Here is a 22,870-nt window from a genome sequence, read left to right as displayed (position 1 = left end):
ACACGACAAAAGCTACAGGACTTATCAAAAAAAAACATGTATCAATATTTGATTTGGATTCCCAAATTCCTCCATAACTGTTATTTGACCTATTGACTCGCGCCAGCCACATAAATTCAGCGACTTTATTCGGAATCCATGTCCTGGATATTGAATAAGCAATTTAGAAGGGCGAATTAATGAGTTGGCCGTTGCGGAAAATTCCCTGAAGAAATATTAAAATTGCTTTGAGTCGGAATCAATAAGCATCGAAAGGAGGGTTTGGTTTTTTTTTAATGGCCACCAGCCGTTTGATTCTTATTCCTGCCTGCAATGCAACAACAGAGTGAAACCTTGTCTCGTTGTAATCTTTAAAAATTCATGCAGAGACAGCATTTAGCTACAAAGTGGACTTGCCAATGTAATGATCTGAGATAATCGCTGTATATTGAATTAAAAGGCGATACTGAAAAGCAACACGGGGGTAGTGGGGGGGGGGCGGGAGGGGGTGGAGGAATACACTTAATTGGACACTCTGGAGGCAGGAAACATGTTTCCGCTGATGGGCGAGTGCCGAACCAGAGGACACAGCTTAGAAATACGGGGTAGACCATTTAGGACAGAGATGAGGAGAAACTTCTTCACCCAGAGAGTGGTGGCTGTGTGGAATGCTCTGCCCCAGAGGGCAGTGGAGGCCCAGTCTCTGGATTCATTTAAGAAAGAGTTGGATAGAATTCTCAAGGATAGTGGAATCAAGGGTTATGGAGATAATGCAGGAACAGGATACTGATTAAGGATGATCAGCCATGATCATATTGAATGGTGATGCAGGCTAGAAGGGCAGAATGGCCTACTCCTGCACCTATTGTCTATTGTCTATTAATTATTTTTTTGGCGTCCTTTTATTTGTCTAAACATCAGCTCTCGCAGATAACATGATTTCTCCCTCCAGTTTAATTGAAACCGAAAACTTTTACCAACATGCTGTAATGCAATTAATCCACACAAATTGCCTTCGCGAGAGATTGCACTGCCATGCATTTATTTAAAGACTCTAATGTTAAACACACTGCCTTTAAACGCTCCATATGTAAATACTACCAACCATCGGGTAAAAGGTGTCGCTGGTGACAACAGTCCGGGGACAGTTCATATCTGTCGTCCAAAACACTCCCCAAAAGCCGCCTCTTCATCTCTCCACCCGCAAGATCACAGGTTGTTATTTTCAAACAAGAACTGTCTTTCATTTTTCAACTTTTCTCTCCCTCCCTTGAATCGTGGAATCTCACTCTAGTCGTTTGGAAATGTATAAAGAGGAGGGAGTGGGGCAGAACGCACTGTTTTGTCAATGTTGCGGGGCTGGGCTGGATGTTTGGTACCGGTAGCGAGGTCAGACCGGCGGAGGGGGGAGAACAAAAGTCCTGGGATGGATGAGTGACTCAAGCCGGTAAGAGGAGACACGTTGGCCTGGGAAATCTCACTCTCAACTCAAAGAATCCCTTTCCTTTAGAATATCGGGAAATCGCTGTTTAAGACACCTGTTAGACATCTGAAAAGTGCTACTTCCAGGTACAGCAAGACAGCCTTTACACACACACACACACACAAAACTGACTTTAATCGAATTACACCCTGTAATTATCGGTCACAGAATAAGATGGGTGCATATAATGCCTTTCTAGACACTAACGAATACTGCCGTGTTCTCTCCACCAAGAAAAATATCTGAGCTATTGGAGAGCGTGGATTCATTTGTCTCCTTTCCAATTTCTACCTCCATCAGCCCTAGATATTTCCGTACAGAAACACCCTCCTCCCCCCCCCCCCAAAAAAAATCAACATGTGCGAGTGATTTAGCTCCCTTCAAGATGGTTATTTGGGGAGTTGATAAATTAGAGGCGTTGCACAAATGCTATGCAAATGTTTTGTTTCATAAGCAAGAATTCTAAAATCTTTTGTTTTCCCCTTCGCGTGTCCCTGAAATATAGAGGGTTTCTTCCCCCTTAAATTCTCATTCTAATGGTACGGATCGCACGGAAGGGAACGCGGTCGGCACTTAACACAGTGAGGCTGAGTGTCGGGGAAAGGTAACGGGCAATGGTCTCGAAGATACTGGCACGCAAAATAACTGTGGAGAAGCTTTCTAACATATGTCAGTAAATGCGCCTCTTCACTGTCCAGGCTCAATACTTCAGGGAGTTGAGCGGCTGACGCGGGTTGATTTGTTCTGGGGTGAATTTCAAGAGGTTGGGGAATAGGCTATTTTTTTTTAAAATGCACAAACAAAAGTTGTCCGTCTGATCAGCATGATCAGTGCATGTCAGTGCCGACATGTGTGCTTCAGGTAGGACTGCAGATGGAAAGGTGCGGTTTCATATAGCTGGACCTCAAGTGAACTTCAGACAAAGTGCGCATTCAGTCAACAACCCAGCTCCATTTACTTGTAAAGAGCTTTGCATTCCTCCAAAAGTTCAGAACTGCTAACCTGGACTGTGCAAACCTTCATAATGCTTCGGGCAAATTAACAAAATGGGAGAGAGAGAGAGAGAGAGAGAAAATAAACAGAGTGGCAACGATGCACACCGGTAAAAAAAATAAAGGTCCAGGGGATTGAAGTGGATTTTTTTTTTGGTTTCTCTGTCCAATAAGTTTTCAACCTGTCCAACTAATAGCAATAATTAATAGACCTGACTTATCCAGTGCGCGTTTGAGAAGCAGCTTCTGTGAATTCTAATTAAAAATCTCGCTCTCCTTGCAAGGAAATCTGCCCTGGGCTCTGACTGATTACAGCTCTCCCCCTCACCTACGCCGATCGTCCAAAGCCGCCTATTTTATTGCGAAAAAATAATTTACTTCCCCTCCCTAAAAAAAACACGGATTTCTCCCCCTCCACCCCCCGCCCCAAACCCCATTCCTCCGAGGTTATGAAAGGGGCGCTCTCTTTCTCTCTCTCTCTCTCTCCTGTTCGCTCCTGCAAAACTCAGGGGGTTTGAGGAACAGCACCGCCCAGGCTGTAATCTTTAAATCAATGTCCTTTTAAAGCCTCCCTAATAGTTTACATTTCCACCAATTTGCGATTACATTAAACAGCGAGAAAGGGCAGTGCATCCGGGTCTTGTTCACCTGCCCTTCATTGATATAGCCGCCTGTTTCGCTGTGATCCCAGGTGAGTTCAAAAGTGAGACCGCCGCCTCTGATATAGGTTTACGACGCTCCCATTAGGAGCCCATGTTTCAGGAATGATATACAAATCTTGTTAGCTGATTGCCTGTATCTCCAGATTAGTATTTCTGCACTTGTGTATTGAATAAACAGATACTGTTCTTGAACTCCTTTGAGTTGGGAACTGATTTTTTTTTCAAACCTCTGGACAGAACATTCCGTCCTATATCAATGAGGCACTCCGCCTTATATCCTTCCAAAATTAAAGTTTAATTTTTTCTTGATATAAAGAAAGCCTGCCTCTCGCTCCCCCCCCCCCCCCCCCCCCCCCCCCGCCCTCGTCTTTCCAAATGTCTGTTTTTGTCCTGTTCAGCTCAAATCTACATTTACAGCGGCGGCCGGTTCAGTCAATTTTTCCCTCGCTTCCTTGAATTTTGCCTGTCCTCGGATGCTGCCTGAACTGCTGTGCTCTTCCAGCACCACTAATCCAGATCCTTGAATTCAAAGGCCATTCCAAATCTCAAATGAAACAGGTTTGCTTTCCAGACTAATCGTTATAACTGGAGATAACGCTGGCACCAGAGGCATTCCCTCCCGTTCTTATTTCCTGACCCTTTTCAGTATTATAAATGACGATTTGCACAGTTAACCTGGGGGGTGGCGGGGGGGCTGGGGGGGGGGGGGGGGGGTGTTGCGCTGCTGCTGCGGGTTTAGGCTATACCTGTTGATGGAGCTGACACTGGGCACAGTGTCATTGTCACAGATCCCCTCGGCCAGTAGTCGGTCCCGGATCTCCCACGCGAACATCGTGGGGTTCTGGCGCTTGTACTCCGCGATTTTATCGACCACTTTCGGCGTCGCCACTTTCGGCTTTGAGCCGCCGATGACCCCGGGCTTGATGCTGCCCGTCTCATAGTATCTGATAGGGTAGACGAACCAGAAAAGCGAAAAGAAAATACGGCAAGTAAAACTTCAGCAAGCAATGCTGTCAGTCCCGCACCGCGTTCCCGCAATCAACAAGAACTTGCATATCACATCCTGCCCAGCAACATTAAACGTGGATATTAATTACACAATTGTTCTATCGCTTATATAATTAAATTTAAGGAAACGACAGCAAAACTCGACCTCACTCGTTATTTACAACCCCATAAAATGAATATGGCACACTGGAACACAAATAAATCAGTGTCTGTATGCAAAGGTATTAACTTGTCTACGCGACAGTCCTCCCTACTCTCTAACTACTCTACCAGTCAGCTCACTGAAAGATTTGAAAGCTTTAATGCAGCTACATTTTCTTCTTCAAACGGGGTATCAATTTTAGAAAGATTAGGATTTAAAATCAAAAATTAGCCCCATTATTCCGCGCTGACACGTTGCCTTTAGCAGCGAAGGGAGCCGAAGTTCCTGGGTTGATTTACGGACTGTTTTTCCATCCGAGGGAACGGGAAAGAAGAGCGGGGAGTGGGGGATATCGGAATGGCTGTCCCCGGTTCTGTGTGTGTGTGCCCCTGCTGAAGTCTGTTTGCCCCTTGTATGTTCTGTTCACATTAGGAATTTGAAGTGGAGTGGACAGTGTAGAAATTGAGAGCCTTCATCTAAAGACGATTACCCCTGCGTTATCTGCAACCGAGAGCCACAAGCCTTACAGTGAACAATAAATCCAAAGAAAAAAGTCTTCTTTATCCCACTGTCACCGAGCACTAACCTCCCAGTTTCTGTGCGTCTTTACGGTAAAGGGTTGTGCAACCGAAGCGGGTTAGATTGATAAAAGCTGACCGCATTATTAAAGTGGGGAAAAAGGTACATTCGCCTCCCCCCCCCCCCCTGTGCACTCCACGGTTTGGGTTATAAATTGGGAGGGAGGTCAAATGTAAATAGCAAGACGATGTAGATCGCGGGTTTAACTCGGGATGAATTTGAACTGAATGGACCGAAACCAGGGAACCCTCCACGCCGACCAGGGCAACGTGCCTGAGGTTCAACACAGGTGATGGTTCTCCTCGTTCGTGGCTGCCTAGTGGGGATTCAAAAAGTTTCAAGGCCTGAACACACCCCGGGTAAACTAAATACCTGTGTCCGGAAAAATCCAGGGACTGGGCACTTTTTAATCAGGAGTTATATAAACAAAGACGAGAGACGGTAATGCCAAACCACTTTGTCCCCACCCGCTCCCGGGGATGTGTATTCCCAAATAGCGCCACCGAATTAGGAAATGTACCAACGCCACAGTAATGTTTCCACTCCGGGTGCAATACAATCAGCGATTACGGGACACTAAATACGCAGCGTGATACCAGCATTTTCTAACATGTGTTTTCCTCCCTAATGTCCCCATGACTTCTTCGGAGAATTTTAGCGTCTAAAATGCAATAACTTTCAGAAAGCAAGTTAAAAAGAACATTAAAGTGATAACGAGTCTATTTCAAAGGCCAGTTGCAATGATTTTAAGATTTTTACTTTTAAGATTTAAATTTCAGAAACTCCTATTTCAATGTCACTCAAATTTCTATGTCAGCTTCACAGTGAAATATCAGTAGCAACAAATCTGGGCCCAAGTTTTAATTTCCAGTTTATTTTTAGTTGTGTCAAGACATCATCTCTATACGCTCAGCTTCTCTTTAATTTCTAACTTGTTTCTGTAGTTACTTGGGAAATGGTCAGTTTTGAGTCAAGAGACTGAGGTTTCGAAAGGATCTGTTAGTTTTCTCCCACTCCCCCCAAAGTAATGGTCAAGGGTTAAAATCGCAGGTAGAAGAGTCTTTTGGAAAAAAAAACCTCACAAAATTTATAGTCCACCCTGTATTTCCACCTGTTCCACTAAAACTGCGAGCATTTGCATAGACCACGTCAAACTCGAAGGCCCTAGCAACGAGCGACAAATCCTCCACACGCCGCCCCCTTCCCCCAACACCCTCGTTATATTCGACTGCTGTTTTGTAAGTGATTTCTTCCGTTAGAGGCCGACCTGATCTACTTAACACTGGAGTATGCTCACAATGAGGCGTTCCAGTTAAAAAAAAAACATAAAATGTTGCATTTCACGTTCAGCTCACGATTTGGCGCATCTTAACTGATGTTTCTTGTCCTAAGAGCGCGTGTCTGTCTTTGTACCTTGTCTCCTTTCTGGATTACCCATATCATTTACTCTGAACTGTTTGTGGTGTCGTTGTTAGACCCTGCATCCCACTTTGATAACACTGCCCAAGAGAAGTGTTGTTAAAATAGTTTCCTTTTTTTGTAAATTTCCGCTGCTAATTGATTCAACTTTCGTTGCCAACGGCATTGTAATTAGGGGTGGTGCGAATTTGATCAGTGCAACTAGGTAGGAGCATAAATTGACTTTATTGTGTGTGGGTCCTTTCACCTCTGGGCGCCACCAGCCAATTTCTCATATTAGCTCCGGGATCATGTGTTTGTGTAGGTTTATGCATAGTATTAAACTTTGTTTCATTCTTGGCCGCGTTAATTTCAGTTTGCCCCTTGTCTCTGGCAGTATCACCCCTCACCTGCCCAGTATCTTGCTGACACAGCCGTGGCTGACCCGCAGTTGCCGAGAGATGTCACAGGGTCTGACTCCCTGGTGTGCAAGTTCCACGATGCGCTGTCTCACCACGTCAGGAAGGGGCCTGCCGTTCACAAATACTCCTCCCAGCTGATTCACACCCCCATGCCCTGCAAAACACACACAACTGAACTCATCCCAGGTAGAACTGCAACCTGAAAGAGAGCAAAAAAAGAGAAGGGTAGGGGGAGAGAGAGAGAGAGAGAGGGAGAAAAGGGAGGAGTGGCGCAAAAGCAACAAAATAATGGAAGGGGAGAGAGGGAGGTAGGGAGTGGGAATAGAAAGAGAAAAGAGAACGAGAGGAAAAAAATCGAAAGCATGGAATAAAGAAATTACATATATGTGGACACGTGTAGTAAAACAGCGATACATTTTAAAGTTCTCACATTAAATTACACATAAAGGCACATGAAATGCCTTATTTTAAAACTACATTATTTCCATTTATTGATTCGTTCTGCATTTTTACGGAATACAAATTCCGTTTTATTTATACATTAAAATCTCTGATACCGGATTAAATTAATATATCTCACACAAATATGACGTGGCATTTTTAACAGGCAGAAATGTTCATTGCACTTTGAAAATTGAGGATCGTCAGATATTCTTTTATGTTTTTTTTTAATCTATGTTTACCACTTCTGAATTACCTTCCATTTGCATTTGTCGAGCGGGTGTTGATTGTATTTTGTGTGTGCATGTGTGTGTTTGACGGGGCGGTAAGATGATCTGTTTGTTAAACGGCACGCTGGTATCTGCGCGGAAAGAGTGTACAAAGCAGCGAATTACAAATGTGTAGAGTTCCCTCGCTGCAGGGCTTCAGAGAAGCCGTCTGAAAATTCCTCTGTCTCGGTTTCTTCTGCTCCAGTAATATGTTTGTGTGTGTGTTTGTGTTGGAGGGGTGCATGGTTAGTGGATCTCCTTTCCTCGGGTGGCAATCAGCAATTTTAATGAGTGGAAAGATTGTTTTTAAAAAGTAGACAATTTCAGTACGGAACATTATGAAGCTAAAAGGGACCTATGGATCTATATGACTTGTAAATGCATCTGCCAATCTGTGTTGATATATATGGGGCACATAAGTAACAATCTGTAATGGGGTGCATATGCTGGGCACCGATTAATTAGGCAGACCAATTGTTTACATTTCAAAACTTGCAGACACATCTCATGCAGCTAGTCCTAAATAACGTGTCGCTTGCCCTTGTGTTATTTCCTTTAACTCCAAACGCCGTGTTAGTTGTTGAGGCCATGCTGTTTAATAACAGGCAGGGGGAATTATCTCAAACGCCCCGGTTTATTTGTGTGGTTCGCTAGAACAAGAAGGAGACAAGGGTCCTGGGCCCTACTGTACTTGGCCGAAGTTTATTTACGCTGGAGTGACCCTGGTTATTTCCTCACTTCAAACACTAACTTAGCGATATGACATCATTCCCACTAATTCTGAATTGCGCCCGCAATGAAGATAGACCGGTAGGTTATAAATATGGATTTGTGTCGAACAATCTTATACAGAATGCTATTTAAAACAAAACTCGCTGACATCTTTCTCGCTCTTCCTAACACATTTTAACTTGGTTCCAATTGTAATTTAGTTATGTTAAAAAGGGAACAAAAACATTTGCCAATCTGTCCGACAAAATGCAACTGGGAGACCGAGGTGAAGTGCTCTCTCACGGCAATTGTTTCTCCGCGCTTTTCCATTGCCCTGCCGAGATGTGGTTTGAAGTTACTATCTGGCAAAACTCCTATCTGATTCAGCATCAATAATTCAGACCAACTTTGATATCTTAGATTCAGTATTATTTGAAAGCTGCATTATCAAGGGAACATTAGAATAAATAATTTAAAAACCTTTTACGCTGTAATTTCTGTGAAGCGTTATAAGTATGTGTCTACTTTTACAAAGAAAATGGTAATATGTGAAACGATTTATTTTCTTCTCAATCCGATGTTAAATTCTGTGGAGGTTCGTATGTATTAACAAGTTATTTTGATAACCCAACCCAGTGCAATAAAAGATATCTATTTGACTTCATATAATATTATATATATATGTTAGGGCAGTCAATCGGTTTATAGTGTTTGAGAGATTTCTAATGCGATGGGGCCCTACACGTGGTGAACGATAAAATGGGAAACGGGATGAGCCGGCACTTGACAAATCCGGGTTTCAATAAAAGCTTATTTCATTGCCACCCGAACTCTCGGGGCTCCCTTGTAAATGTTACCTTTAACAAGCAGCTGGAAGCAGTGAGAAGTAAATTCGCAAGGAGGGCAGGGAGAGATAGAGAGAGAAAGAGAGAACCTTCCTACCTGAGAATTAGTGGGCAAAAAGAAAACAACGTGACAAGCCGAATATTAGGGGCCATTTGTGAGCGAAGCTTGACTAATATGGATGGCGAGGAAACATGCCACTCTCTCCTTACAACCGAGCAGAGAGTGCGAGGGAGAGGGAAGTTGCATGACCTGAAAAGCAACCCAACTCCCGGGAGCTTCAAACATCCCCTTTTATTTTTCCAGAGCAATTATATTTGGCCTGTTCAATATTCCTCAGATTCTCAGTTTAATATGTGCCGTGATCTTTCTGCTATTAACGTAAACAACACAGACGTGTATATTTAGATGAAAGTGGCATTTTGTCAAGTAAGTGTTCCTTGCCTTTATTAATAAAAACGCCCTTTTATAAAATGTGCATTTCGTTACATTTTTCGTGCTGAATAAATATACTGGCAATTACAGTTAGAAGGCTTTATTAATTTGCGCCTCGCAGCAGTAATATTTCACTTAAAACAGGCGTTAGAAAATAGAAAGTACAATTAATCTCTTACTCACTGTGCATAGCTGAGAATGGATCTGCTTTACAATGTATATCCATGAGTGCCAACGCTACAGAAATGAAAGGGACTGAATCCGCCGTCTCGTCTTTTAATTAAACGCTTACGTTAATGCAGAAAAAAAAACATTGACTGTAAACAAAACGAAAAAAAAAACAACTTTTCTCTGTCTTTTTTTTCCCCTTCGTTTCTCAGCTGTGGCGACGAACCGAAAATACTAAAACTACTCCGGCAAAGAAAGTTAAGTGACTGGCGGCTGGTGTTCTCACTCGCTGTTCTCGGTGCACGGAGAGAGAGGGAGAGACAGGTCGGCAGTAACACAGGTGAGACACATGTCCGTCCAGTTTTCTGCAATGCTTTTGGAGTAAATCAGTCGGAAACCAAGTCTCGGATTTATAGACTGTTTAGAGAGCGAGGGAGAGAGAGAGAGAGAGAGAAGCGCTCACGCAGTGACGGGAAATGAACGCGCGATGCGTCGTTTTGGCAATTTCACCGTCCCTCTGAAAATTTCTGTACACCTTCACTCAAATCCTTTGCTAGCGCCCTGACTCCTCAGATGCGACTGACGGGTGCCTGAGTTGCGCCAGGGTAACAGACCGGTCTGCAGGATCAGAGGTAGGGCGGTAGTGCCCAAATGGAGCCAGAGAGCGTGTCTCTGGTTAGTTTCTGGTGCTGGCTGCAGGTTTTGAAGTACAGACTGGAGCCCGGGTTCTGCGTGGCTCTCTCTAAAACCCTGCGCAGATTCCAGCCACTCCAGTCCCCTTTAGAAAGATGGATGACTTGTCAGACAAAGCCAATAGATTACAACACTTTGTGATTCGCCAACGCAGATTGGACCCCAAATGAGGAGGTCCCGTGATCTGCCAGTCTTGAGAGTCACCATTCGCAAACACACACACACATAAATACAGAAACACACACACACTCACTTTTACAGGCACACACATACACACACACACATGCAGACTCACACTCACATATACAGGCACACATATACAGACATTCACATATGCAGACTCGCACACTCATATACAGACACACAAATGTACAGACACATGCATACGCAGACGCACACCTATGCAGACACAGGCTCACATGTACAGACACACATTCGTATTGCAGTGTCACATATTCATATTCATCCCCCACTTACATATACAGAAACGTATTAACATATACAGAGAGCCAGACATACAGAGCGAAAGACACACTCACATAAACAGACACACTTGCATACAGACACACACACGTATTCACAGACACACTCGCATATACAGACACATACACATACATGTGCAAACACGCATATATACCGAAATGCATGCATACAGACGGAGACAGACACGTTCACATACAGTCATATACTGTCACACATACATATACATCAGATCCATGAAGTATCATATACAGAGGAACGCATACATATCTACAGCGCCTCACACACTTAACCATACACATTCGCGTGTACACAGGTGCTCACATATACACACATATAATCGCATGTACATATAGAAACACAGTTATACACACACATACACTAGCATCCACATTGATACATACACTCACCTTACAGTGACACAATGTTTTAGAAACATTGACATGCGTATGCACACATTCATATGTACAGAGACACATATCCGCATGGACCTGGACACATACATCGACACACAACACTCATTCACGTACACCACTCAATCTTATACCACACAAATACAACACCTAAATTCAGATTCTGAGTTTAGATGTTATTTGGGAAATTAAATTACGAAGCAGCCCGTTTGACATGAACAAGACGAAACGATAAATGGAATAAGTAGACAGACCTTAGTCAAGACCAACTCCGCACAATATCTGTATTTCGTTTAATCTGTGTCTCGCTGCACTTTCCTCTAACATATCATATGTATTCCTGTCTTATTTCCAAATTGAATTCTGCGGGAACAATCTCTCCCTGTACATCTGTTTGTTTTAAACAGATTGACTCTTTATTGTAATCAGCCGCTTCCAAAGAAGGATATATATCAAACGACAACTATGGTGCTTTCACTTCCTGAGATGTTGTTTGTCTATCTAATTCTGTTAACCGGTATTTCTGTGCAACCGGATTATTTAACCACTACCACCCCATCTCTGCTCTCCTCCCTCACATAGACCCCGTTAGTTCACCTGAGCTGTCTAACGGGGTGGAAGGTGAAATTAGATTGACAGACATTTTAAAATAAAAAAAAACGTTTCTGGGGATATCAATAGAGTTTAGAAATCACACTTTGCCCTGTCTCCCTGAAGTTTTTTTTTTATTAATAATGTTTGCTCTTAACGTTTCACTGAGTCCATGTGTAAACGCATCAATTTAGTGACCCACAGCAATTTCAGTCACACAGCACGGTGGATGGGCCGGCCATGCAAAAGTACTAAACACTCAAAACTCATTCCTTCTTAATAGCTTTCAGAATTCTCCATAATCTTTCTGCAATGGGTAGTTAATGTGCGTTTCATTTCTTCACTTGCCTGTTCGCCGACCAGAATCTTTCAGGTGCCCATTTGTTTTATTGTAAAGAAATGATTTGTGTGCGTGCAAGGTTTTTGAGCGATAAATGGAGTGGGTTAGTTGTCGTGTCACCCACAGGTCTGCAGATGGCGCTGGTTTCTAATTTCTCTGAAGTCAGTTCAGTTTGGTAAAAGGTTTTAGGTGAGTTCAAAGTTGGAAATGTTCACAGTTCCTTGAGTTCGGCGCTCACTCTCCCGAGACACAATAGAAACCATATATAATATAATATATAAAGAACTCCCTGAAACACTGGCAAACGTGACTTTGTTATTTCTTTCTGGGCATAAATTTGAAAGTGACTATGATTGGAATCTCCGTTTGCTCTGTTCTCAATCAGAGATTATTCGATACTCGCTGTTCGGCTGTATTAATTTCGCTATTTACTATTGCGGCCCTTCTTTGAACGGAGTCAACCGTCTGATTTCTTGGTGACAAATCATTTAATCTGTCATCAAACCGCTTGTTTTCAAACGATTTTCTGTCATCGCGCTCTGCATATTGTAATTGAAATCGTTTAAATCGTTTCTTCGCAAATTGTCTCCCTCGCCACCCCGTCCTCACTCCAGACCTCCAACTCCTTTTCCATAGCTGAAGTAATTTTAGTTTGCAAACAATTCCCGCTTTCACTGTTCAGCTTGAGGAGTGCCGGCGGTGACCCTGTATAATATCTAACCAAGCACAGTCCAGCTCTTAAACTGAAATCCATCTAACGCTAGGGAACACTTTCAACTCACATAATTCAGTTTTAACACTTTGGTTATTTATCCAGAGCGGGCCACCATTAATCGCTGATCAATTTTAATAAAACGTAATTAATACAAAACAGTAAAATACTGGATTAACTATGGGCAGAGAGGGACAGTTAAGAAGCATTTCTGTAGCTAGGAATATTTCTGGGTCTTCCATATTTTTTTTCTCGCTAAAATGGATTTCGGGAGGCAGAGTCGAATTTTGCTGTTTTACCCTCCCCGAGTAAATGTGAAGTTGGCACTGTCATCCCGTTCGAGAGAACATTCGAGAAGCACCCGGGGAAATTCATTTGACCGAGCGCAGGAGTTAGTTCAAGGCTTGAGACATGAGTGGGACTGGGGAACAGGGGATGGTCAGTGGCGCTTCAGGAAGGGCTGAAAGCTGGAATTGCAACCGGGGGAACAGGCATTTACAGCTCTCAAGTGAGGAAGGGAAAATTAGCGCAGTTTTTCCCTTGTACCAGCTTGTGTGCAGTTTATTCCCCCACCCCATTACCAGCATTGGTGTGTCTGGTTTAGCAGTTTTAAGACTTTTCAGCGCGCGGCTGACCTGACAGCAAACTAAAAGTGCTAACCACTGGAAAGTAAGATACTTCCAAACTTGCTGGCTTGGGTTTTTTTTGTTTTGTGTGTGTGGTAGCGTTTGCATCACCCGCGAGAGAAAAGTGACACTTTTTCTCTGCGGGAGGGTTCCGACAACAAACATTTGATCAGTCCCTGTATTTATTTTTTTACAATGCCTTTTGAGTGCGTAGCAACGCTCAGTGCTGGATTTATTTGGCTGTCGACGGGAGCACCATTGCATTTTGGATTATTAATCGGTGTAGGATAGTATTCCAAAGCAGCAATGAAGTGATTTCAAACAGCGGCCTTTGTCGGTTCCAACTGCAATGCAATGACTTGGGTCTTTGGGCAGAGCTTTAGTCGAAATTAGTCACTATTTTAAGAAAGGGATAAAAATAAACATAACCGAAGATGGACGGGAAATCCGGGGCACAACTTGCAAACTTTGGATACCAGTCTGACACGAGGTGGGAGATACTTGGAAGGGATTTGGGGGAGTGATGGTTGGGTGACCTCACTGCCCAGCCATTCATTAACCTATTTCACAGGAAGCCCCTATCGCTTTATTTGCACTTCAAAGCAATGTGCCGTCTCGCCCAACGGAAATTAAAGAAAAATAAACTTTTTTTTTGGTGGGGGATGGGGGTGGAGAGGCCGGGCAAGTGTGGAGCGGAGAGAGGGGGTTGTGTGTAGGTCCTCGAAATCAGCTCTTGTCCGGCTGCAGTCAATCCGCATCTCACTTGATACACTACGCGAGAGAGGCAAATCCCTTGATGCTGTTTTATCCAGACTGCTCTTGTCCGTTCACTGTTTAACTCTATAATCGTGTTAGGTGTAAATAAACTGGTCTGATTTGACGCCTCTCGGTGCTTACACGCGGGATTACCGGCGACGGTGTATTTGCCTTTGATGTGAAGCGTTTAAAAGTTAAATGTCGAACCGGACAGCACGGGTCGGGGGGGGGGGGGGTGGGGGGGGTGGGGGGGGGGGGGGGGGGGGAGTGGGATAATGATTTGGAAAGTACTCGAGCTGCAATTAAATGTTCACTATATACATGTGTGTGTTTGCTCAAACAATGCTTTTCACTTGAAGTTCTCGCTGCAATAAAAAAACAAACCCTCGTAAATGGCCATTTTTCATTTTAGCTGAATGATGTCGAGCCTGTCACAATTTATTTCCCCAACAGACACACACTCTCACACACATACACACACACACACCATTCTTTTCTGAAGCCTCTCCTTAATGCAGTTACTAGGTGACTGTAGTAGGATGTTGGGGTCTGATGGGTTGCATTGCAAACTCTATATTGTTAATATTGGGTGTTTCTGGGTACGTGTGTGGGGGGGTTCTCAGGGAGATGGGGGAGGAGACCGTGTCAAAGCTGTGTGGAAGTTGCATACTCCCAATGGATGGGTAGCATTTTCTTTACAGAGATGGACAATGTGAAAAGCAAGATCACATTAACTATGCTTAACTGTGTATTTACAGAGAGATGTACACACGCATCTGCACAGTCTAAGCCTGGGTCTATGTAGCCTGCCGATTCATTATATAGCCCGTACTCTCAGATTATTGTATATATATATATAGTCCAATCATTATATACAGGCCCCAGTCAACACTCAGCAAAGGGACAAGCAGATTGGAAGTACTTTAAAATGTGCTGGCGAGACACTAATGAGCGCATGGTGCCAGTTTGTACCCTTGGCTAGGTTTGGGTTTGCTGGATATGTGCGTTTTAGAAAAGTTGAGGCATTCTGCTCTCAAATGTAGCGGCAATTTCACAGTCCGAAGAACATTTTGCCTAAAGCAAATTTTTCCCCTTCTTCTTAATCCCTCATTTCCCCCTCCTCGCTTGTCTCGAACCCTCCCCAAGATTATGACCCTTTTCCTTGCAGTGCCTGGCTACAGTGAAGGAGCAGGAAGCACGGATAAAATAAATGTTATACCCATCTGGTCACGCTACACCGGTAATAGCTATTTTCCCTTTTTTTGCATGTGCCTGCTTTGAATGTTAACAGCGCACGTGTAGAGGTACTTTGGAGCCACTTACAATTTTTTTTTCCCTTTCGGAATCGATATCGGAAAATGTTTCGTGCTGCTTTGTATCTGGTCGCCGAGTTGAAGATTTACATGCCAAAATTCAATTTGATTAAGCTAGTGAAATATAACTGCATCCCTCATGATGAGAGATGCAACATGAGATGCCATGTTGTCCAAAGAAACTCAGTTTTTTTGATTAAACACGCACGCCCCCAAACTTTAAATGACCTTTTTCATTAAAAAATAAATTAAGTTTGTTGGCATAAATATATGCACAGAAATTGCAGTATTGGAGAATTTCCATTCACTGAAGGTTTCTGTGATAGCTTCTTATCCATGGTTATGGCACACCAGCAAGAAAACCAAACCTAATGGAATAGATTTTATTCTAAAGTATTGCCTCCTTTCAATCACTTCAACAACAGCAACTCTCCATCATCAAAATGTTGGCAATGTCTTTCATCCTGGGCTTGTTCATTCTGTGGATACACCTTGCTATACGGTTAGCCAGGCGTGCGAATTTCACCTGCAAAACGCGGGTGCTGAAGACACCTGTAGCAAGACTATGTCGCAAAGCACACACATATATACATACAGAAACACGCATACACACCTAAACACAGAAATAATATTGACATACATGTGAATGCACAAATGACACACATGTGCAAATATGCAAACATTTCCACGCACATATAAAAATATACAAAAACATTGACACGTATATGCAGATATATTTGTGCACATAGACACAAACTATACACAGGCACATACGTAAATGCACAAAGAATATTGACATGTATATACACGTAGGCACATGAAGTTTACACACACATATATATGTACAGGAAGAATATTCACACATAAATCTAGAATCGACACACACATTCACGGATGCAAGCTAATATTAGCAAGTGCATCTTTACAGATAGACATATTTCATTGCATTGAGAAACTCCCATACGGCAAGTATACACAAATATGGGTATAAATTCACCTATGTACACGTGCATAAACACACATGTGCACACAGGTAAACTGATATATTAGGAAATTGAGCTCGAAGTAAATACATCTACCTTCCTCAGGCACATGTATGTTCTAAATGCACGCAGCCACTCACTATGATTAAAGAAGCATGTATTCCACACAGAAATCAGGCGGATCCCAGGCTCTCCGTCTCCACAAAATTTTGACATGTTTTGCAAATGGAAAGGGAGATGCTCCGGGATGTGTGAGGACTTAAAACGCGCGCCTTTCGCTTGTGAATTTGCTGAGTTAGAGCGGACAGTTTTCCTGGATGGATGTCGAGCGGTGGGGAATAAATGAGGGAAAATGTATGCTGTGAAACGGGGAGAGAGAGAGGCAGCTGAAGAGAAACTTATCCCTAATGAAATCTACAAGTCAACATAACACGATGAATTACAGTAAATCCATCGAAAGAAAAATCGGTGATAACTGAATATTAAACAGGGAAGGAAACGAGGGTAGGAAAATACGGGGTATTGAAATTATTAAGAAGCAATGCATAAAGATGAAATATATCTTTCTCTGAATCTGGCTGGATTATATTGAGGATGGTAGTGCATTGCTATAGGATTTGTATAACGCGCCACAATCTCACCCCAGTGTTCTTCAGCAAAGGGGTAATCTGAACAATTTTCTGGATGCAGTGACTGCGTTCTGAACTCTCTCTGTCATAATGTTCCTCTCTCTTGATCAGCCAGTTCTCCCTCGGATAGCAGATATTTGGTGGAGAAGTGTAATTTGGGAATAGTGGAGATTAGACAACGCCCCAACCACCAACACCATCCCCACCCGCAACACACGCAACACACACACAAACACAAAAGTTGACCCCCTAATTAAAAGCCGTCTGAGCGAATGACAGAAATCCATTTGTCTTTAGCATCAGCTGCTAACCGATTCTGGTAGTTGACTGCGACTAAGCGCCTCCAGTCGGAGACGGGACTGGATGGAGCGCCCACTCCTCCTCCAACCACACCAACACCCCCCCCCCCCCCCCCCCCCCCACATTTCCAAATCTGTGCGCTGGGGTATTCCACCCCACTTCCCCAACACCCACGCCTCCCCCCCCCCACCCCTCCTCCAATACCACCACCAGCCTCCCTCATCCCCTCCTCCCCTTCCAGCCATGTGCTGGTCAGTCACTGCAAACTCAGAATGCATCTGCTTTTAGTTCCGTTCAGCTCCCTGTGTCGGAGGCAACTTTAACGATCGATGTATGGGTCTTACACTGCCATAGGACCCGGTGCCAGTGGGTGTGAGTTTTAGCGCATAACCTCTTAACCATGTTGCTGACTTTTTCTGGTATAAAAGAAATGAACATTTTCATTGTGTGTAATTCGATATCTTGACGCGACGATAATCCATTAAACGGGATAAGGTGAACGGTTTCTGAGATGGTGTTTGCTTAGCACGAGAATTGAACAGTCAGGCAAACCATTAGAGATTATAAATTGAGAATTTGGGAGTGAAATTTCATAATCGGATAAATTTGTGTGGTTGCACCTTGGGTGGTTTGTTGAATTTGCTAGTAGGGATTGAGATGGCAATTCGAAGTCTTATATATTGAATAGAATGCAGGTCTCTCGCCTGCACTGCTTTACCTGGATCTAAAAAGTTCTCTCAGACGCCAAGAAAGCAGCCTAATTGGAGAAACACCATTCCTATTTACAGCTTGCCAATCAATCTGTCCTATCGATAGATCAATTAGTCTGGCAATTAATATATCATATTAGAAGTCGAACCTGTTAATTCGTCATTCGAGTTTCTAGGTGAGGCGAGAAGCAGACTCGTTAGCGTTTGTGTCCTTAGAATAAAAGGGTCTCACCCTTGCTCACTCTCGCCTGGATGTCAGAACCTGGGGAAGAGTATTTGCCTCTGAAATGTTAGTTCCCCGACAGTAGAACACTGTTGTCTTACAGAGCGTCCTTTATACGCTAAGATACTGTATCGGGGCTTTGCTGTTTGAGGCCGTGGTTTACACACACACACAATCTCACACACACACACACAATCAGAGCAGCCAGAAATAAAGATTCGGAGTTACCCATCATTGAAAATAATTGCTACACAGCTGTGACTTCGTATTTATGTAAAATTAATTAGCGTCACGTAGCATCAACTCGCCCAAGCTTGATTCACAGCAACGCAGCATTCGTTTTAAACGTTGCCCTGTATGTTTAAAAGTAGGAGCACGCACCTTCCAAAACAAAACAGCGAAATTGAGGAAAAGTTTGTCGGTTATGGTCCACGCCTCTGACGGAGAGGCAATTGACAAATGGCAATTCTCCCTCAATTTGGGTGAAATTTCAACAGTTTAGAAAATAGCATCAAATCGTTCTGTATTTTATTAAATATAGCTGCTCAGAAGGTTTAACTTGTGCGCTCTGTCGTTGCAAACCTCCTCAAATACCACCAAACCAATTTGTGTGTGGTGTTGTAATGTTCCGGTCGGTGTCCGGAATCCTGGCCCGTGCTAATGACCACATGCACATTTGCACGAAGCGGATGTAACGGCGTACCGAGGCATTCACACTCCTGAACACCCTTCCCTCATGTGCAGGGGCTCACGGTGGGGGTGGGGGGGGTTGCAGTTTGTGGGGAAAGTGAAGTTTGCAGTTGCAAGAATGCTCCCAGCAGCCGCGAGTGGCCTGTCTTTCAGGGAGAGTAGCCGTGGCAAGGCAAGCACAACGGAAGGGAAACGGATTGCCTGCAGAGTATCGATCGAGACATCCCTTGGCCGAGAGAGAGAAATCTCATTCACAAAAATTCCTTACTGAAAGGAGATGGGGGTGGGTGGGTGGGGGGTGGATCTTGATTATGAAGGAAACAGTTTTGCTCCTTCATCTCTGGATTTTATTTTTTGTTTAAGCCCAAAATCGTGCAGGTTAAATCGCAACAGTCTAATTGGAAGTAAATAGACGGTGTTGTTAATATTAATCCTGGGGGTTTCAGAATTGACGACAGTACAGTTTGCATATTCATAACGGGTGTAGAACGAAGCCAGATGGACAATCAATTTAATTGTACACTCGACATGATCGGAGATTGATTTTTCACTTGTTCTGTTTTAATTTTGTCATAATTAATTAGATCATTACAGCGGTTTTGTATTGGGCTCCTAATTTGACTTTAAGAAGAATCCCACCATTGACCATCCAAGTGTTGGTCCAATTCCTACAGCTTCAATATTAATGTTCTTGCTCCCGAAAGCCCAGAAAGGGATGTTGGATTGTCAAAGAGCGTAGGTTGGTCTAAACGTTCGAACGCTTTTCAAGCTAAACTTGGCCGAGAAGAAGTCACAACATTTTTTTGGGGGGGTGGGGGGGGGGGGGTGTTTTAGTTTTGCCTCTGGTTTCTTGCTCAATTAATAAATCGAACGCAAAGCACGAGTGTGCTCCCAGAGTCCGTTACAATTTAATAGAATGTTGCAAACGTTTATTAACAGATGATCAGAAAATGCCAAAGACAGTTTAACATGAGGCACCGTCAAAGCCTCATTATATAGAAAACAGGAAAATGCGTATAATAGGAGAGATGCGGCGAAATAATTTTTGTGATGTATTTTTAAAAATTAACTTAAGAAAAGACACGGCCAGAATCGTTATGCGAAATCGAAAATAACTAGGCATTGCTGGCAAGACGTTAGTAAAATTTACAGCAGAATCGTCATAACATACAGTGTCTTTGCAAGAGTGAGAGCTCGTTTGCACTGCACCCTTTAAGAGGGACTTACCAACACAGTCTGCAATGACTCAGAAACAGACCTGTCAAGTACCTAACCTTTGAAGTTGAGGGGACAGAGGGGTCAGGCAACATCAGCTGTACCCTAAAGGTGTGAATGAGCTGGACAACCAGGGCTGGGAGGAAGGGGATGGTTAAGGGACTGGAACTCAGGCTCCGACTGTTATGAAGTGAACACAATGTTCCCGAGGGGAGGTCCAGTGCCCGCCTGATCAGCCCCCACCCTCCATCACCTCTCACTGCCTCCTGAGGCAAAAACGGGGGTGGGGGGGGGGTAGTAAAGCTGACGGTTTTAACCCCAGTTTATTACATGCTGAAATAGAGAGAGAGACAGAGAAACACTCTCACTTCACCTCCCCCCCCCCCCCCCCCCCGGCTCAGATAAACAGTTTGACAATCCTACCTGCTCGCCCTGTTCTCTGAGCCATTGCTTTAACGATCTGATTCCACTAAATCTTGCAGGCTTCCTGAACTTACTCGCTGGTTTCTCTTCTTCCTCTCCTCTCTCGGTCTTGTTCCCTGCTTCCTTAGCTGTAGTCGTTTCGCTGGCGTTATAACCCCTCTCCGCCCCACCCAAACATTGGGTGTCTTTCTTTTTTTTGTCTCTCTCTCTCTCTCTTTCACCACCCCCCACCCCACCTTATTCTCTTGCCGTGCCTACGACTAGCTGAAGTTACACTGTTATAGAAGGAAACCCTGAACTCGACTTAAACTCCGACTAGATTAGGTTAAACAAAAACAAGAGGGGGGGGGGGTGGTGAAATTGCTGAACGTTTAAAGGGAAATCAGAAATGAATTTCCTTAACAGCAGGATGAGGCCGATTACCAAAAGCAGGAACGGAATCGGAAATGTCTCTCAGTCTCTGCCGGGACAGGTGAAGGGAAGGGGAGAGGTGGGTTTAGACGCGAATTATTCTGAGATTCGGGTTTTGGGAGGGTGCGCCTGGTTTAAGCAACTTCCTGAAAGTTGGAGATGGAGCTGCGTGTGTGTGAGAGAGAGAGGGAGGGGACGGGTTGGAATTTGTGGTTGGGGTATGGCATGGGTCGAGGGAGTTTTGGGGGGGGGGGGGGGGTAAACACAATACAACCTCCCTCACAATGTGGAAGCGGACAGAGGAGCAGTTGGTTTGACCAGCTGAAGGTACTGATTGGTTGCTTTCTGCGGTCAAACTGCAGTTGAAAGGAGAGAGAGTGGCTGGTCGTATCTAGTAGTGCCACACACTCTCAGTACACTGAGCCAGAACCGCAGCAAAGACGCTGCAGGTCCCGAATGGCTAACCCGATAATCAATGTATTAATAAACGGAAGCAGGGAAAGCTTGCTTATTTAAATATGAAAGCAAAGATAAATCATTGATTTTCGAAGGGAATTGAAGAACAAACAGGATTGAACTGATTGTTGTGCTGGCAGTCCCGAGATGTCCCCGGGTCCCGTTACACTCATTCACATCCATCCATGGGGCTTTTTTTAAAAAAAGTGAAGTGAGAGCGGGGTTCAACACTGCAGTTAAAATTGGAGGTGGTGCTGGATTTGGAGATGGGAGGGGGAGCTGCGTCTGTGCCTGATTTCGATTTGATATGAGAGTTCGGGGCCGCGTTTGGATAAAGATTGAGGTCGGTTAGAGTTGGAATCGGTTTGCAATTTGTAAAGGTAGAATTAGAGTTAACGTTGGGATTAGCATTAAAGTTAGGGTTTCGGATTGACGTGTGGTTGATTTGCAGTTAGGATAGGAAGCTTAGGGCGACCATTCAGGTTAGAGCTGAAGCTGGGGTTCGAGTCTCTTTGCAACTAGGGTAGAATTGGAGTCAAGGGTGGGAAGAAGATTAGGTTCAGGATTGAGGCTAGGATTGAGGTTGGTTCGCAGTTAGGGTAGAATTAGGGTCAAATTTGGGGTTAGGGTCGGGTATAGAGTTGGATTGGTTTGCAGTTAATTATGGTAGATTAGATTTTAAGGAGGTTAGTATCAGATTAGGGTCTGGATCAGTGGTGCTGGAAGAGCACAGCAATTCAGGCAGCATCCGAGGACAGGCAAAATCGACGTTTCGGGCAAAAGCCCTTCATCAGGAATTTTTATTCCTGATGAAGGGCTTTTGCCCGAAACGTCGATTTTGCCTGTCCTCGGATGCTGCCTGAATTGCTGTGCTCTTCCAGCACCACTGATCCAGAATCTGGTTTCCAGCATCTGCAGTCATTGTTTTTACCTCAGATTAGGGTTATGGCTAGAGTTGGGGTTGATATGCAGTTAGGGCAGGTGTAGAAATAAATTCAGGGGTGGATTACGGTTAGGGCCTGGGGTTAGAGTTGCTTTGCAGTTGGTGTAGGATTAGGGTTAAGGTTGTGGATAGGGTTACAGTCAGGATTGTGGCTAGGCTTGTGGTTGGTTTGCAGTGAGAATGGAATGACGTTTAAGGGTTGGGGATAGAGTTGGATTGGTTTGCAGTTAGTTATGCTAGAATAGAGCTAAAATCGGAATTAGAATTGGAGTTAGGTTCACAGTTAAAGTCGAAGTTGATTTGGATTGAGGTTTCGCGTTGAGTTTAGCTTTCAAGCAACGGTTGATTATAAAATAGATTAGAACCAAATTCGAGCGGTTTCTCTGTTAGGGCCAGCTTTTGGACTGGGTGGAGTTTGGCGTGTGGACCGG

General features: G+C 43.9%; 1 protein-coding gene across 19 annotated transcripts in view; it reads right to left on the bottom strand.

Moving 5' to 3' along the window:
- LOC122541755 (paired box protein Pax-2-like) overlaps positions 1–20,724 on the bottom strand; it is a 233,744-nt gene extending 213,020 nt beyond the window's left edge. For 4 of the 19 annotated variants that reach the window (XM_087982642.1, XM_087982646.1, XM_087982653.1 and 1 more), the window contains exons 1-3: positions 9,548–12,570; positions 6,654–6,864; positions 3,863–4,060 (exon numbers count right to left, since the gene is read on the bottom strand). In XM_087982642.1, coding sequence (XP_087838768.1) covers positions 3,863–4,060; positions 6,654–6,864; positions 9,548–9,590 — 452 coding nt within the window. In that variant the 5' untranslated portion in view covers positions 9,591–12,570. Of the gene's footprint in view, positions 1–3,862; positions 4,061–6,653; positions 6,865–9,547; positions 12,571–20,218; positions 20,525–20,629 lie in introns of those variants that run through there. The other 15 variants (XM_087982647.1, XM_087982655.1, XM_087982652.1 and 12 more) reach the window with 12 other exon arrangements.
- Positions 20,725–22,870: the final 2,146 nt, after the last annotated feature.

The sequence above is a fragment of the Chiloscyllium plagiosum genome, unplaced genomic scaffold, assembly GCF_037043375.1.
Source record: "Chiloscyllium plagiosum isolate Xiang-an unplaced genomic scaffold, Cpla_swu_hap1 HiC_scaffold_43, whole genome shotgun sequence".
NCBI lineage: Eukaryota > Metazoa > Chordata > Chondrichthyes > Orectolobiformes > Hemiscylliidae > Chiloscyllium > Chiloscyllium plagiosum.
Note: the sequence above shows the minus strand (reverse complement) of the source record. Positions and strands in the feature narration are given on the sequence as shown.